The sequence below is a fragment of the Simochromis diagramma genome, unplaced genomic scaffold, assembly GCF_900408965.1.
Source record: "Simochromis diagramma unplaced genomic scaffold, fSimDia1.1 OVJJ01000205.1, whole genome shotgun sequence".
NCBI classification, from domain to species: domain Eukaryota; kingdom Metazoa; phylum Chordata; class Actinopteri; order Cichliformes; family Cichlidae; genus Simochromis; species Simochromis diagramma.
In genome coordinates, this window is record NW_024386782.1 from 2,033,407 (window position 1) to 2,045,586 (window position 12,180).

A 12,180-nucleotide genomic window follows, 5' to 3' on the forward strand; every position below is an offset into this window, starting at 1 on the left:
GTGCGTTTTTCCATCAAGATGATTAGCACTCTGGTTTCAACTTGTTAACTTTTATAAGCTTTATATAAGCTCAAGACCAGAATCCAGAATGACACTGGCTGTTTTTTTCTCTTTTTTTAAAAAAAAAATTAAAAGTATTTGGTCTGCTTTTTCTCTGCAGCCTGAGCCGCAGAATCACCAGTATGGTGTGTTTATTGTAAACTGTTTAATTACTCTTGGAGCCCAGCATGAAATGTAAAGAAAACACTTTAGTGGCCAAAGACAGGATGGAGCGCTATTGCTGTAAAACCAAAATAGAAATTGGTTTGGATGATAAAAGAGAGTTTTAAAGCTTTTGAAACCTGTTAGCCATTTCAGGGACAATTTTTATTTGATTTAATAGAACATGCAATCATGACACCTCATAAAATGCGTCCTCGGGCAGCATAAATGCATCTCTCTGGATTATTTGAAGTCTGAGATTACTGCAGCAGTCATGGCAACTGTCCGCCACCAGTGTTTAGCTTCCTGTTTGAACAAACCTTTTTGTATTTAATTAGACGTGAGCGGACTAATCAAATAACAAATGTTGCAAAGGCAGTGTTTGTTCACAGCGCTATAACTACAAGAGTTTAAACAGCGTCATGTTTTAATATATCAGTAATAAAAACCCCGAGCTGTCTTCATGTAAATATGATTTGTTTATTAAGTGTTGTCAAGAGAATTCAGACAGATGGACAAACATCTCAAAATGATCCCTTTATTTAGTCCTTACTTTTCTTACTCCATGCAGATGAAAGAGAAAAGAAATGGGGCTAATTACGCCAGCTGCCTCCGTACGAACAAAGGATGCAGTTTTTAGGGAAGTAAACATGTTTTTCACAGTTTAGTTAAAAACAGAAAATAACACTCTCGCTCTCTCATGGCCTTTTTGTTTGAATGGAATTTAACTCGTTAACAGCAATATGTTTAAAGCCCGATTTCATTAAAGAGGGTGGTACTGCATATAAAATCTGAGCACAACACATATTAAAAGAGCACTTGAGTAAGGGAAAAATACAGATTCCCATGCGTTCATGTGAACAGGTGGTGTTTTGCTTCAGTAATACCTGTTCTCGTGATTCTCAGTGCAGCTCCTGTCTGCCTGAAACGGATTAGAATGAATTAATAACTTTTCTTTATTTTAGTTTTAAAAAGTCAGAGATACAGAGGGACATGTGACGTGAACTCAGCCAAGTTCAAACACAGGGCAGCACCTGTTTATGGGCCAAAGTAAACTAAACAAGCGACCAGGACTCCCTGGATTTCTCAGAAAAACTGCTTCATATTAGACCTCATTGTCCACGGGCAGTTAAGCCTGTTTTATCTTGTCCCAGTTTCAATCCTTTATGTGTTATTGGCCTGCAAGATTCCTCCAAATCACGATTTTTGGGATTCATCTGCACTTTGAGGAACCGAGCGTCTGCTTTCTGTCAGCATCTGTGTCCCATCTTTTGTCTGTTTGTCCCCAGCGTGAGAGGTGCAGATGCGGGGAATGGCATCCGAGTGTTCATCCCCGATATCGGCATGTTTATGGTCGGCTTGGGCATCTGGCTGCTGTGTCGCAGTCTGGTCCAGAAGAGGCCGCCTGAGGACATGGCACAGTACAATGAAGACTTCCAATCAGAGGAACAGGTAGGTTTCATTTGAGCTGAAATGAAGTCCGTCTGTCTGGATGGTTTGAAAAGTTCTTTTAATTTTGTTGTTGTTCATTGTAATATTTTCTTACTCCATGAAAACTCCACACAATTAAGATATTCACGGTGGGTGGAAAAACAAAGTATTGGTCGGTTTCACGCAGAAAGAGAAAGGAATGGAGAGCAGTCTACTAATTGACTTATTGTTTCCTTTCCTGTTTGAAATAAAAAGTGAAGGGAGGTGTGGGTTAAAGTGTGGATTTCATAAAAAAACAATAAATCATTTAGGAAGCTGAGTACAAGCAGATTTTTGTGCCTAAAACAAAGAATAAAAGTGTCTTGAAGAGAATAATGTCTCAGTCTAGTCGGAGGAACTTTCAGTTGGCCGTAAACTCCTATGTAAACCATTTCACACAAACTGATTACAGACTTCAGCGCTGAGGAAAGAAAAAGTTGTTCATTGTATGCTGTCAAAATTATTGCTATAAGTATATGAAAGGAGACTAAAAAGTTCATTATAAATACAAAAACCTGAGCTTGTTTAAATCGCACAGCTACTGGCATCCCCTCTCTGAAAACCTGTGTGCGCATTCGTGATTTCACCATGGACCTCCAACTCATACAGAGAGCAAATCTCAAATTCAAAGTGACCTGACATTTATGTTGAGAAACATAGGTGCTGAAGAGAACTGCATCTTTTCTAGACCTTAAAAAAAGAACCACATTTAAAACAAAATAACAATAAAATATTTGTGTTTTTAATGACCGTCTAAACTAAATTCACCTTGTTACAAACAATCAAATTCAATTTCACTTCAGTTCAGTTTTATTTATGTGGCACCAAATTAAAATGATAGTTCCTCGAAGGCGCTAAAATAGCCTCTTGTATAGGGCTCTTCAAGTCCTAACCTGAGCTCTATAAGCTGTAAGCAGCAGAACTCAAGTAAACTTCCCCGTGAGCGTTGGTGACTTGGACAACATCCCCCGTCTCCTGGCAAGTCCTCCCTTCTCTTTATGACTTGTGTTAATTAAATCCACATTCACTTTCACTTCCACTGTGCTGCTCTGGTTGGCACAGATGGCATGGCCGCTTTATTACTGAGAAACACCAGAATTAATCTACAGCGCCTGTATTGCGTTCTGTTATAACAGGATTTTCCGCCTGCTTCTTTCTTTGCCTAGCACTTTATGTGTTGAAGTGAGTGGCCTGCTTGCTATGATGTTTCTCTTTTACAGAGTCTTAGGGAAGTCAGGGACACATAATTGCTTAGATTCAGCAGCCAAGGAAGAGCTGACTGGATTAGATGTCAAGCCAACATGTAGTTCCAGAGGAAAACATCTGCTAAGGCTGTCAAGCAGCTACACAGGCCACATATATGCTCTGATATGTTGTGTTACATGCTAACCGTGCTGACAGACCCTCGCAGGAACACATGTGACACACTTTACTTTTTTAGTATTAGTAGAGATTACCTGTAAGAAATTGTTTTCAGCACCATGGAGAGCTCTGACCTCCGAGCTGCACCCGTATGTGCACCTTAAATGTGTCGCTGTTATCTCCTCCCAAGGAGGAAGACGAGAAGCTAAGCCTGGAGGACAACGTCCTGTTGGAGGAAGACTATGAAGCAGGGTACGAGGCTGAGGAGGACGAGGAAGATGATGTGCTGGAGGATGAAGAGGAGGAGGAAGAGGAGGAGGAAGAGGAAACAAAAGAGAGCACAAAGATGAAGATTCTGCGGATGGTGGCAGAAGTTGCTTCCAAAGTGAAGGAGATCATCGGGAATTTGATAACCACTGCAGGAAAAGTGGTGATCACCATCTTGTTGTGCGTAACAGGTGAGGAAATCTTTTCTGTTTGTGGGGCAAATAAATAGTTTCAGATTATCATGAAACATACAGTCTGTTTGCTCATGTGTTCAAGTTGGGCACCTTACATTCACTTGAATGATGCTTGCTTTACAATTCCACCAGTTTTTGCTCCTCCAGCTAAGAGCAGCCGGGGTTTTTGAACACTTTTGAGTTTAAAACATTTTTCTGTTTAAACTTGTCTCAGTGGCTTTTAATCAGGGCCGCTTTGTAGACATTTAAATGGGGGGATTTGTGACAATCAGAAAATTCTAGTCTGATTTTTTTAATGATTCTGACTGTAAACACCAGTCTTTTTTGTGGAGGAGATGCAGTTCCCAAGCTGTGAAGAAAAATGTATGAGATATATGAGAGGGAGTCAGTTTTTTTTCTATAATTAGCACAAGATCTCCCAGCACATATACTCTGATTTAATCTTAAGTAGTTATGTTTACAGTGATTGAGGATTGCCAGGAAAGGGGGGGTTCTTAATCTGTCCTAATATACTGAAAACAGATTTTCAATGATGATTTATAATTATTTTTTTTATTCTGTTGAAGTATGAGGGGTAGGTGCTGAAAAATATCTTAATGAGAAAGAAAGAAAGAAATGGCCTACTTCCAGTCATCGTATTAGCAACGTGTATTTAGCGTGAGTCTGCTGGCTTTAATTTCAGACCGGTGCTCATAAAACCTGTTTTTCCACAGTTTCCCATGTGTTGTTGAACTCACCTTGAATAAAGTGTTTTTAAAACAGTAACTACATAGCTATGACGTTGTGATAACGAAAGCAAGTGTGATGCAAGGAATTTAGAGGAATTTAGATTTAAAATCTCATAATCCCTGCAAAAACAAGGCAGAAAAACCCCTCACCTTCATTCAAGACTTTAGAGAAAAGAAAACACTGAATAAATGATTCATTAATTCTCATATAAAAAAAATATTGCGACTTCAGACCACTTTAACTACTGCTCAGTCATGCCTAATTTAAAATCACTAGTTAACCTGACATACATGTCTCTGGACTGTGAGAGGAAGTTGGAGGAAGCCCACACGTGTACAGGGAGGATATCCAAACTCCACACAGAAAGGCCGCAGCTGAGGCTCAAACCAAGAACCTTCTTGCCAACAATGCTAGCCACTGCACTGCACTTTTATCACTATTCAGATTTATCTGGTGACAGTATATAATATAAAGTGTATTTGAACTGTAGTTTGACAGCCAAGACGTAAAACTGCATGAATAACTATGTTAAACCATATTTGGAATTATTTCTCAGTCAATATTTAACAGCATTAACGATGTGAAAGTTTTGCCACATTCAACATATTAAAACATTATAAAATTACGGGAACACAATCTGAGGCTCCATGTGGGTTAAGAAAAGGCTTGTATTTATATACCACTCTGGCAGATGTCTGACTGGTTTTCACTGGTTTTATGTTTGCAGGAATCACGCTGCCCTCGTTGACCTCAGCTGTTTACTTCTTCACCTTCCTCTTCCTGTGCACCTGGTGGTCCCTGCGCCGGACCTTGAGCACGCTGATGTTCAGCTGCATGTGTGTTCTGATGGCCATCTTCAGCGCCGGACATCTGATCGTCCTCTACCTCTACCAGTTCCAGTTCTTTCAGGAGTCCGTCTTGACCAATGACGGCTACATCAGGTCAGAAATGTGGAGCTCAGAATTCAGACGTTATACTGCTTTAAATTTTTGGCTTTACATCAGACAAACAAGACTTTATATTATTATTGTTTTATTATTTTCCACAATTTAACTCTGTTGGGCAAAACGGATCGCGGATCATTACAAATAATATGCTAACTCTATGTTGTTTGTATTTGTCATTCTCAAAAAATCAACAAAAACCAACAGGCTTTAAAAACTTTTTAAAAAGTCTTTTTTTTATTTTCAGATAGGTTAGCGAAAGCAGAGTAATCAGACCTCAGAGGGTTAAACTTGGTCGGTGCACTTGACTTTCACTCGGCACACAGAAGGAAAGGAAACCAACTCAGGAACAAACACAAACTGTTGTCCCAACGACACAGTGAAAGTCAAACTGTGGCATTACAATTTGTCTCTCTCCTGTCATTTTGATGCATTGCTGAAATGTATTTCCGTAGTTAAAAACATCACAATCTGATACTAACGCTCTTTTATCATGTGAATATAAATGACGTGTTGACAGGGCTCAGGAGCCAGAGCTCCTTCGACTCAACGAGATTTATTGCGCCCGAGGCAAGTTTGTTTAAACAACAAATATTTACTGTTGTTACAACCTAGAAAGCAATGAAAAGAAAAACTTAGCTGGAGGGTAGCTTCATCAGACTCCTACTCATAGCACATCAGTGTCAAATGCAGAGCTTTTAAGCTCTTCACTACAACCAGTGCTGTTTTATTATGCATGAAAAAGGAGGCAATCAGCTGTCTGTGGCTGCTGCGGTGAAGCGCTGTGGTTGGACTAAAGCCACACTGTTGAACGTCTTGCCAATATATGTTAGTCACAGTTGTTCAGTGAGCTGACTTCATAGCAGGCAGTCTGTCAGCTCATTGTTTCTATTCTGACAGCTTGGGATGAGAATGATGCTGTTTATTTAATAACAAATGTAGACTTTTAAAATATCTGCTATAATTCTCTCTAAACATGTCCTCTATCGACTTCTGCTATTAATTTGACTTTGTTTTCTTCACTGGTGTTAATCAGTCATCTGATTTTAATTGTTTAATTTGGCTAACGAAGACATTCCCTGCTTCTGTTCACTTATCACGGACATTGGAGTTGGGGGTGAAGTTAGGCTCAAAGTGGAGGAGTTTAAGTATCTCTGGATCTTGGAACGGAGAAAGAAAGATTGACAGATGAACCGGTGCAGATGCTGAACCAATCAATCTGAGATGGTTGAGCCATCTGATTAGGATGCATCCTGGATACCTCCTCAGTGAGATGTTTTGGACATGTACAACCGGGAGGAGGCCCCTGGGCAGATCCGGGACATGTGGGAGAGATAATCTTTCTCAGATGGCTTTGAAATACACCAACATCCTCTCAGAAGAGCTGGAGGAGGTGACTACGCCTTAGAATGCTAACTGGACCTCGAGAAGCGAGGGTGGATGAATGGATGCCAATATCATTTTAGTGGAGTAGTGCAGCTCAAAAAAAAACCTGGAATATCAACAAAAAGTGAATGATCTTACAGTTTGATTTAAAAGCTTTCTTATTTAATACACATGAAGAGAAATATTTCAAACTAATCTTTGGTTTAATTTTGATGAATGATGATTAGAGAATTATGTACAACATTAATTTTGTATTAAAGATAAAAAAAAATTGGAGTCCAGCAGCCACAGTAAAGGTAATTTATCACACTAAACTAAAACTAAAACTAAAACAATGCAAATGTGATGCTTAAATTCACTAGTAACTCAGAAAGATCAATTAAAAAATGGCTTTGAATGTAAACTAGAAAAGCTCTCTGAAGTTGATGTACGCCCACTGCTGCACAGCAGGTCCTTTAACTTATAGTAATGATGCGGTGTCTCACCAGTAGCACTGCAGCTGTCTCTGTGTAGCTGATATCTCAGTGCCCTTGGTGTTGCTGTGTTTTATTGATCTCAGACTTTCTCATTTGAAAGCTGTGCTGCTGTTACAGCTATGTATAGCTGAAACTGCCTCGATAAAGCCCGTGTCCTCTCCGTCCCGCTCCGGCCTCAGATGGCAGATAAGGAAGCGATTACAGTGTCCCACTGACAGGTTTTTCATTAGGAAACAAAGTCATTAGAATGAATGAACCGCTCACCCTCACACCATCTACACAGGGTAATCTCTTTAAATCGTCCAGCTTTAGTGACCGCGCAGTCTGAGTGTGTGATAAATTTGAGGGGTCATCACATCCCTCTAGTATGCTTTAGTTTACTTGTACGTCTTAGGTTGTCTAAAAATCCTTAAATTTAAGAGAATACTTGGTGTTATTGGTCCCCTGAAATACTTAATTAAATGCTGGATATTGGAAAGTAAAATACTCAAAGGTGAGTGTAGGCTCTCGCCTCCAGAAATCTTTTAAATGAGACATAAAAGGAAAAGAATCACTGCCGTTAACACGTCACTGAGGAAGTAATGTTGTGAAGGCCAAAATTAGACACACATTTTAAGGGTGATTGGCATAAAACTGTTGAGAACTCGATGCCCTATGTACAAAGCATAAAAAAGCACTCTTTACTTTTTAAATCCCCTATTTTATATTTAGTTAGTGTTTTATGGGGGGAGGGTTCCCAAACTGTGGTCTTGTCATTTCGGAAATAAAGAAGGCCCTAATTTGTCTGTCTGAGGGCCAGCATTTGGAAAGGTTGTCACTGTTCCGATTCTTATTTCACAAACAGACTGTCTGTTTCATCATTTGCCGTCTACTCACACGTTCATGTTGACTTTCCACATCACTGAAGTATTTCTGTCTGCTGCTGTGTAAAAACTGAGGCATGATCTCCTCTGCTCTGGCCTCTTTAGTTCGCACTTCAGGTCGTCAGAGGGAAACTATTGGCCCATATATACGTGTAGCCTCGATTTGACAATAGGCCACCTCAGTGCCTGTCCTAATTGTCCCTGCTGACAATGACTCGGCCTTGCTGTGGACCTGGTGCTGAGTGAGACTGTTGAGAGTCCTGGCTTCCACTTCACTTCCTGCCTCACCGCCTTAAAGTGGAAGTCCCCTGTCATGTGACTAACCGGCCTTCCCCAGTTGTAACAAGAAACTGTTCAGGAAATGTGCTGGGTTCTGGGGGTCGTTCGCTCCTCGACATGGCATGAAAGACAAGACTCTGGAGGCTTCTAAATCTGAGTGTTTGTCACTGGAATACGTCAGTGCAGTTCCTGAGTAGATGACCTTTATCCTGCTCAGAAGGAAAAGGAGTGAAACATATGACATCCTTTGTTTTATGAACACATTTTTAGCCTGGCTGCATTGTACAGAATCCAGGGTTAGAGAGTTTCTTGCCAAAATGACCACTAGAAGAGAGTTGCTACCAAAATCAGAAAGTATATTTAGCTTTTTAAAGTTCATTACAGAAGTCGACTGGAAGAAACTGTAACACTGGTTTTATTAAAGTGGATTTATGATGATGTTACAGTGGCCACTTCATCCACTGTCAGAAACAAACTGCTTTAACTCCTCTCCCTTAATCCCACTTTCTTCTGATTGGCTGCTTTTCATCAAAACGTTGGGACAGTGTGTGCGTTTGGCTTCCGTGCTCATAGTGAAACCTGTATACCTGAAGTGAGGAGCAATATTTGCCCTCCGTGAGATCATCATAAGCTAGTTTGATCATCATTGTTTATGTAGTGTCAAATCACAAAAAAACTTGCATAAACCATAAATAACTTGCAGTGTTATAGAAACCCCAACAATCCAGAAATCCCCTGTGAGCAACTTAAAGTGACTGTGAGGAGAGAAAAAACAACAGGTAGCAACAGGCTCAGGAAGGGAGCCCTCTGCCGCAGCAAGTTGGGGGTTGAGGGGAAACAGATGACAGAAAAGGCGATGAACAGGATCAGGATGATCAACAAACAGGATAAATCACTACCTATGGAAGGGCTTGGACGCAGGTTAATAACAAGCATTAGAGGGAAATAAATGCACTGAGAGTCACAGAGAGAAAGAGAGCATAGAGGAGAAGAGCTCGGTGCATCATTTTACAAGTCCCCCAACAGCCCCAGTCTATGGCAGCACAACTAAGGGCTGTTTCAGGGTCAACTGATCCAGCTCTAAGAACAAGCTTTCAAGTTTTTAGCTTGCGTCTGTCTCCCTGACTCAAACTGAGAGCAGTTTTGACAGTAGTCAGACAGTAGATGAAGGCCCTGCCATAAGTAAGCCTGCACAGAGCGAAATGCTCTGCTGCGATCACATGGCACCATTTATTTGAATTTTTTTCTGTACTGCCATTCTCCATAATTACCAAGCCTCCAATTAGATTTACCCCAAATACTGTTCCTTTAAATCATTAAACTCTCAACACTGAACTGAACTGGATTTACTCGGAGCATCTGAGCAAAACAGTCCAGACATCCGTCTCCCCAGCAACACATTCCCACACCTTGCGGGAAATCTCCAGGTGAAGCCCGATGAGTTACATAGTCTCTCTCATGTGTTCTGTGCAGTCATCAGAAGATTTAAGCTATTAAGACCTTCCGTACATTTTTGCTCTCCAGGATACGACTAAAGGAAGCCAGTAAACTGTTTGATTTAAATTTTTTTAGTAAAATGTTTCTTTTCATGTATAAACTAAAGAAATTTACAAAGTAAAACATTAGGAGACAAAAAAGCGTTATAAAATCTTATTTGTCTGCTGTTTTTACTGCTTAAAAACCTTTTTTCCATCCTCATAAACCTTTCTGTCTCTTCTCAGTGTGTTTGGCATCTCCCCCATTGTCCAGAGCAACTGCTCCTGCACGTGGAAGCTCACTGTGCACCCGCGGCGTAAGTGGTACCACTTTGTCAGTCCCATCATGCTGCTGATCCTCTATTACACCCTGGCTACTCTCATCCGCCTCTGGCTGCAGGAGCCCATCGACCAGCTGATGGTGAGGACAGAGCGAGCGCACACACGCCTTTTTTTTTAGTCAAAACGTTGTGACATGTTTTGTAAAGCACATCAATAATTTATTGATTTTCATTTATATCGGGTGTTTTTGATTTGAAAGCAGCTCCACAATTGTATTTATGATCTGGCTAAATTTAGATGTTATGGGTCAGATTTAGTACCAGCCTCCATCAGTCTTCTGTTCTTGAAACTGTACTGCAGGATTTACTAAATCACACTGCCTGTATGACATGTACATTTGCATGAGTTTAATATAATAATCCAAATCGCCAAGACAGCATATCTGCTGTTACAGACAGAGCTGAGTTTAGGTTTTAGTCACGTTCATGTACAGAGATTCATCCATGAAAAAAAATTTCAGGGAACATAGAAGCTGCTGCATGCCTTTTCTCAAGACTGTGCACACACAGAACTCTGCAACATCACAACTCAGCTTTCACAGAGTTTGATCCTTTTCCTGTTTCTGTAGCGTTGGATCTGTTACATAAATATTTCAAACAGCTTTTAATGGAACTCAGACAGATGTTCAGTTTTGAATCTTAGCTTTGCAGAACAATATGAGCTACCTGTGCGTTTACTCACTTGTCCAGTAACAGTAACTTCATTAGCACATGTTTGGGGCAGAATTTGGCGATCAATAATAAACAGATTTTAGGTTTATATGGCAGGGTGTTCGTGATAAAGCTGCCCCTCTCTGAGTAAACCCTACATCAAATCCTACTACCTGCAGATCGATTTCTTTCGGCTACATCTCATTGATCTGAATTGCTGTGGGGTTTAAGGAGACACGTGTGTCAAAGAGATCCTCATACTGAGATTTTTTTGGTTAATAGATGACTCACTCCCTGTTTTGGTGTGCTCACTTTTGACCTGCTAATTTGGGTCAGTTTGTTGCTGTTGCTCTGCAATACTTGAATTAAACTGGTGGACAATATCGAAAAAAATCATTATTTCACCAAAAAGCCATCATCAGTACATGAAAGTTAGATGAGATTTCTGTACTAATCAAATAAAAGACATCTGCAGCCAAAAGTTACTTTTTCAAGAATTGTATCATCACATTACACATGGGATATGGGAGGGTCAGTGTTAAAACTTGAACAGGAACTTTCCTTAATGTTTAAAGGGGCACTGTGGGTTCTTTCTTCTGTTTCCTGTGTCTGGAAATCACAATTTTTTTTAAATTACTTTTTCATTTTTACCTACTAGCTCACAAGGGCATTTCAACAACTGGAACACAAATTTGGTTCTACAAGAAAATTTGTTTTTAATTTCTCATTTTTGACAAAAGAAAAATTACGCATTTGGGCTTTATATTGTGACACTTTAAATTGTTTGGGGTTTTTTTTGCTTTATCAGAGCGTAAATGTGTTTTTCAAGCTCCTTGACAATTTCGACTGACTAGTTCCTGTATTTGAAGTTATGAGGGATAAACTAAAAAAAAAAAAACAACATAAAAAGAACCCAATTTCCAACCACCCCAGTTTGAAAGCCGGGGACAGTTATTAGGTATAATGTTGCATGGATTAGGTTAATTTGCAAAAGATTTGGTTCTGAAAGATTCAGCAATGAACTTTTCTCAGATGTGACTGCTTTTGAGTAAACACAGCGAGAGAAATACACTGGGTTACAGAGACCAGCTCAATAGAAAAGTTACTTTTTTAAAAACGCCTGATGACATTTAGCTATGACTGCCTGATTTCACTCTGTCCAATCGATCCAATATCACGCAAAGCTTGTAGTCAACTCAGTTCATACAATTCTTGACTTCTAGCAACTTCACACAAACTCATAAATCTGTGACTATTAACACAAAGTTAGACCTAATAAATTATATCTAACTGAACAATAACAGTGTAGAGAAGAAACCTTGGTGGACAAACAGCATGTGCATATTTATGCTGCCCAATTTAAATTAGCTCCTCCTTTGGAAAGTGTGGATTCTGGATTAAAAGCAGATGCAAAAACTGGGTGGGTGTCAGAGACACGGTTTGAATGCAGTACACACAGCCTCCATGACAGCTCCACAGTAAATTCCAGACAGTGAACTGAAATAGATCCAGATTGAATTAAATGGGCAACCAGGTGGCCTT

At 39.9% G+C, this 12,180-nt stretch overlaps 1 protein-coding gene across 5 annotated transcripts in view; it reads left to right on the forward strand.

Annotated features, from left to right (window-relative positions):
- Window positions 1-12,180, forward strand: part of LOC120723905 (piezo-type mechanosensitive ion channel component 2) — a 96,174-nt gene that overhangs the window by 21,501 nt on the left and 62,493 nt on the right. For all 5 annotated transcript variants that reach the window (XM_040015735.1, XM_040015764.1, XM_040015743.1 and 2 more), the window contains exons 5-8: window positions 1,491-1,653; window positions 3,224-3,491; window positions 4,951-5,164; window positions 9,893-10,067. In XM_040015735.1, coding sequence (XP_039871669.1) covers window positions 1,491-1,653; window positions 3,224-3,491; window positions 4,951-5,164; window positions 9,893-10,067 — 820 coding nt within the window. The remainder of the gene's footprint in view (window positions 1-1,490; window positions 1,654-3,223; window positions 3,492-4,950; window positions 5,165-9,892; window positions 10,068-12,180) is intronic.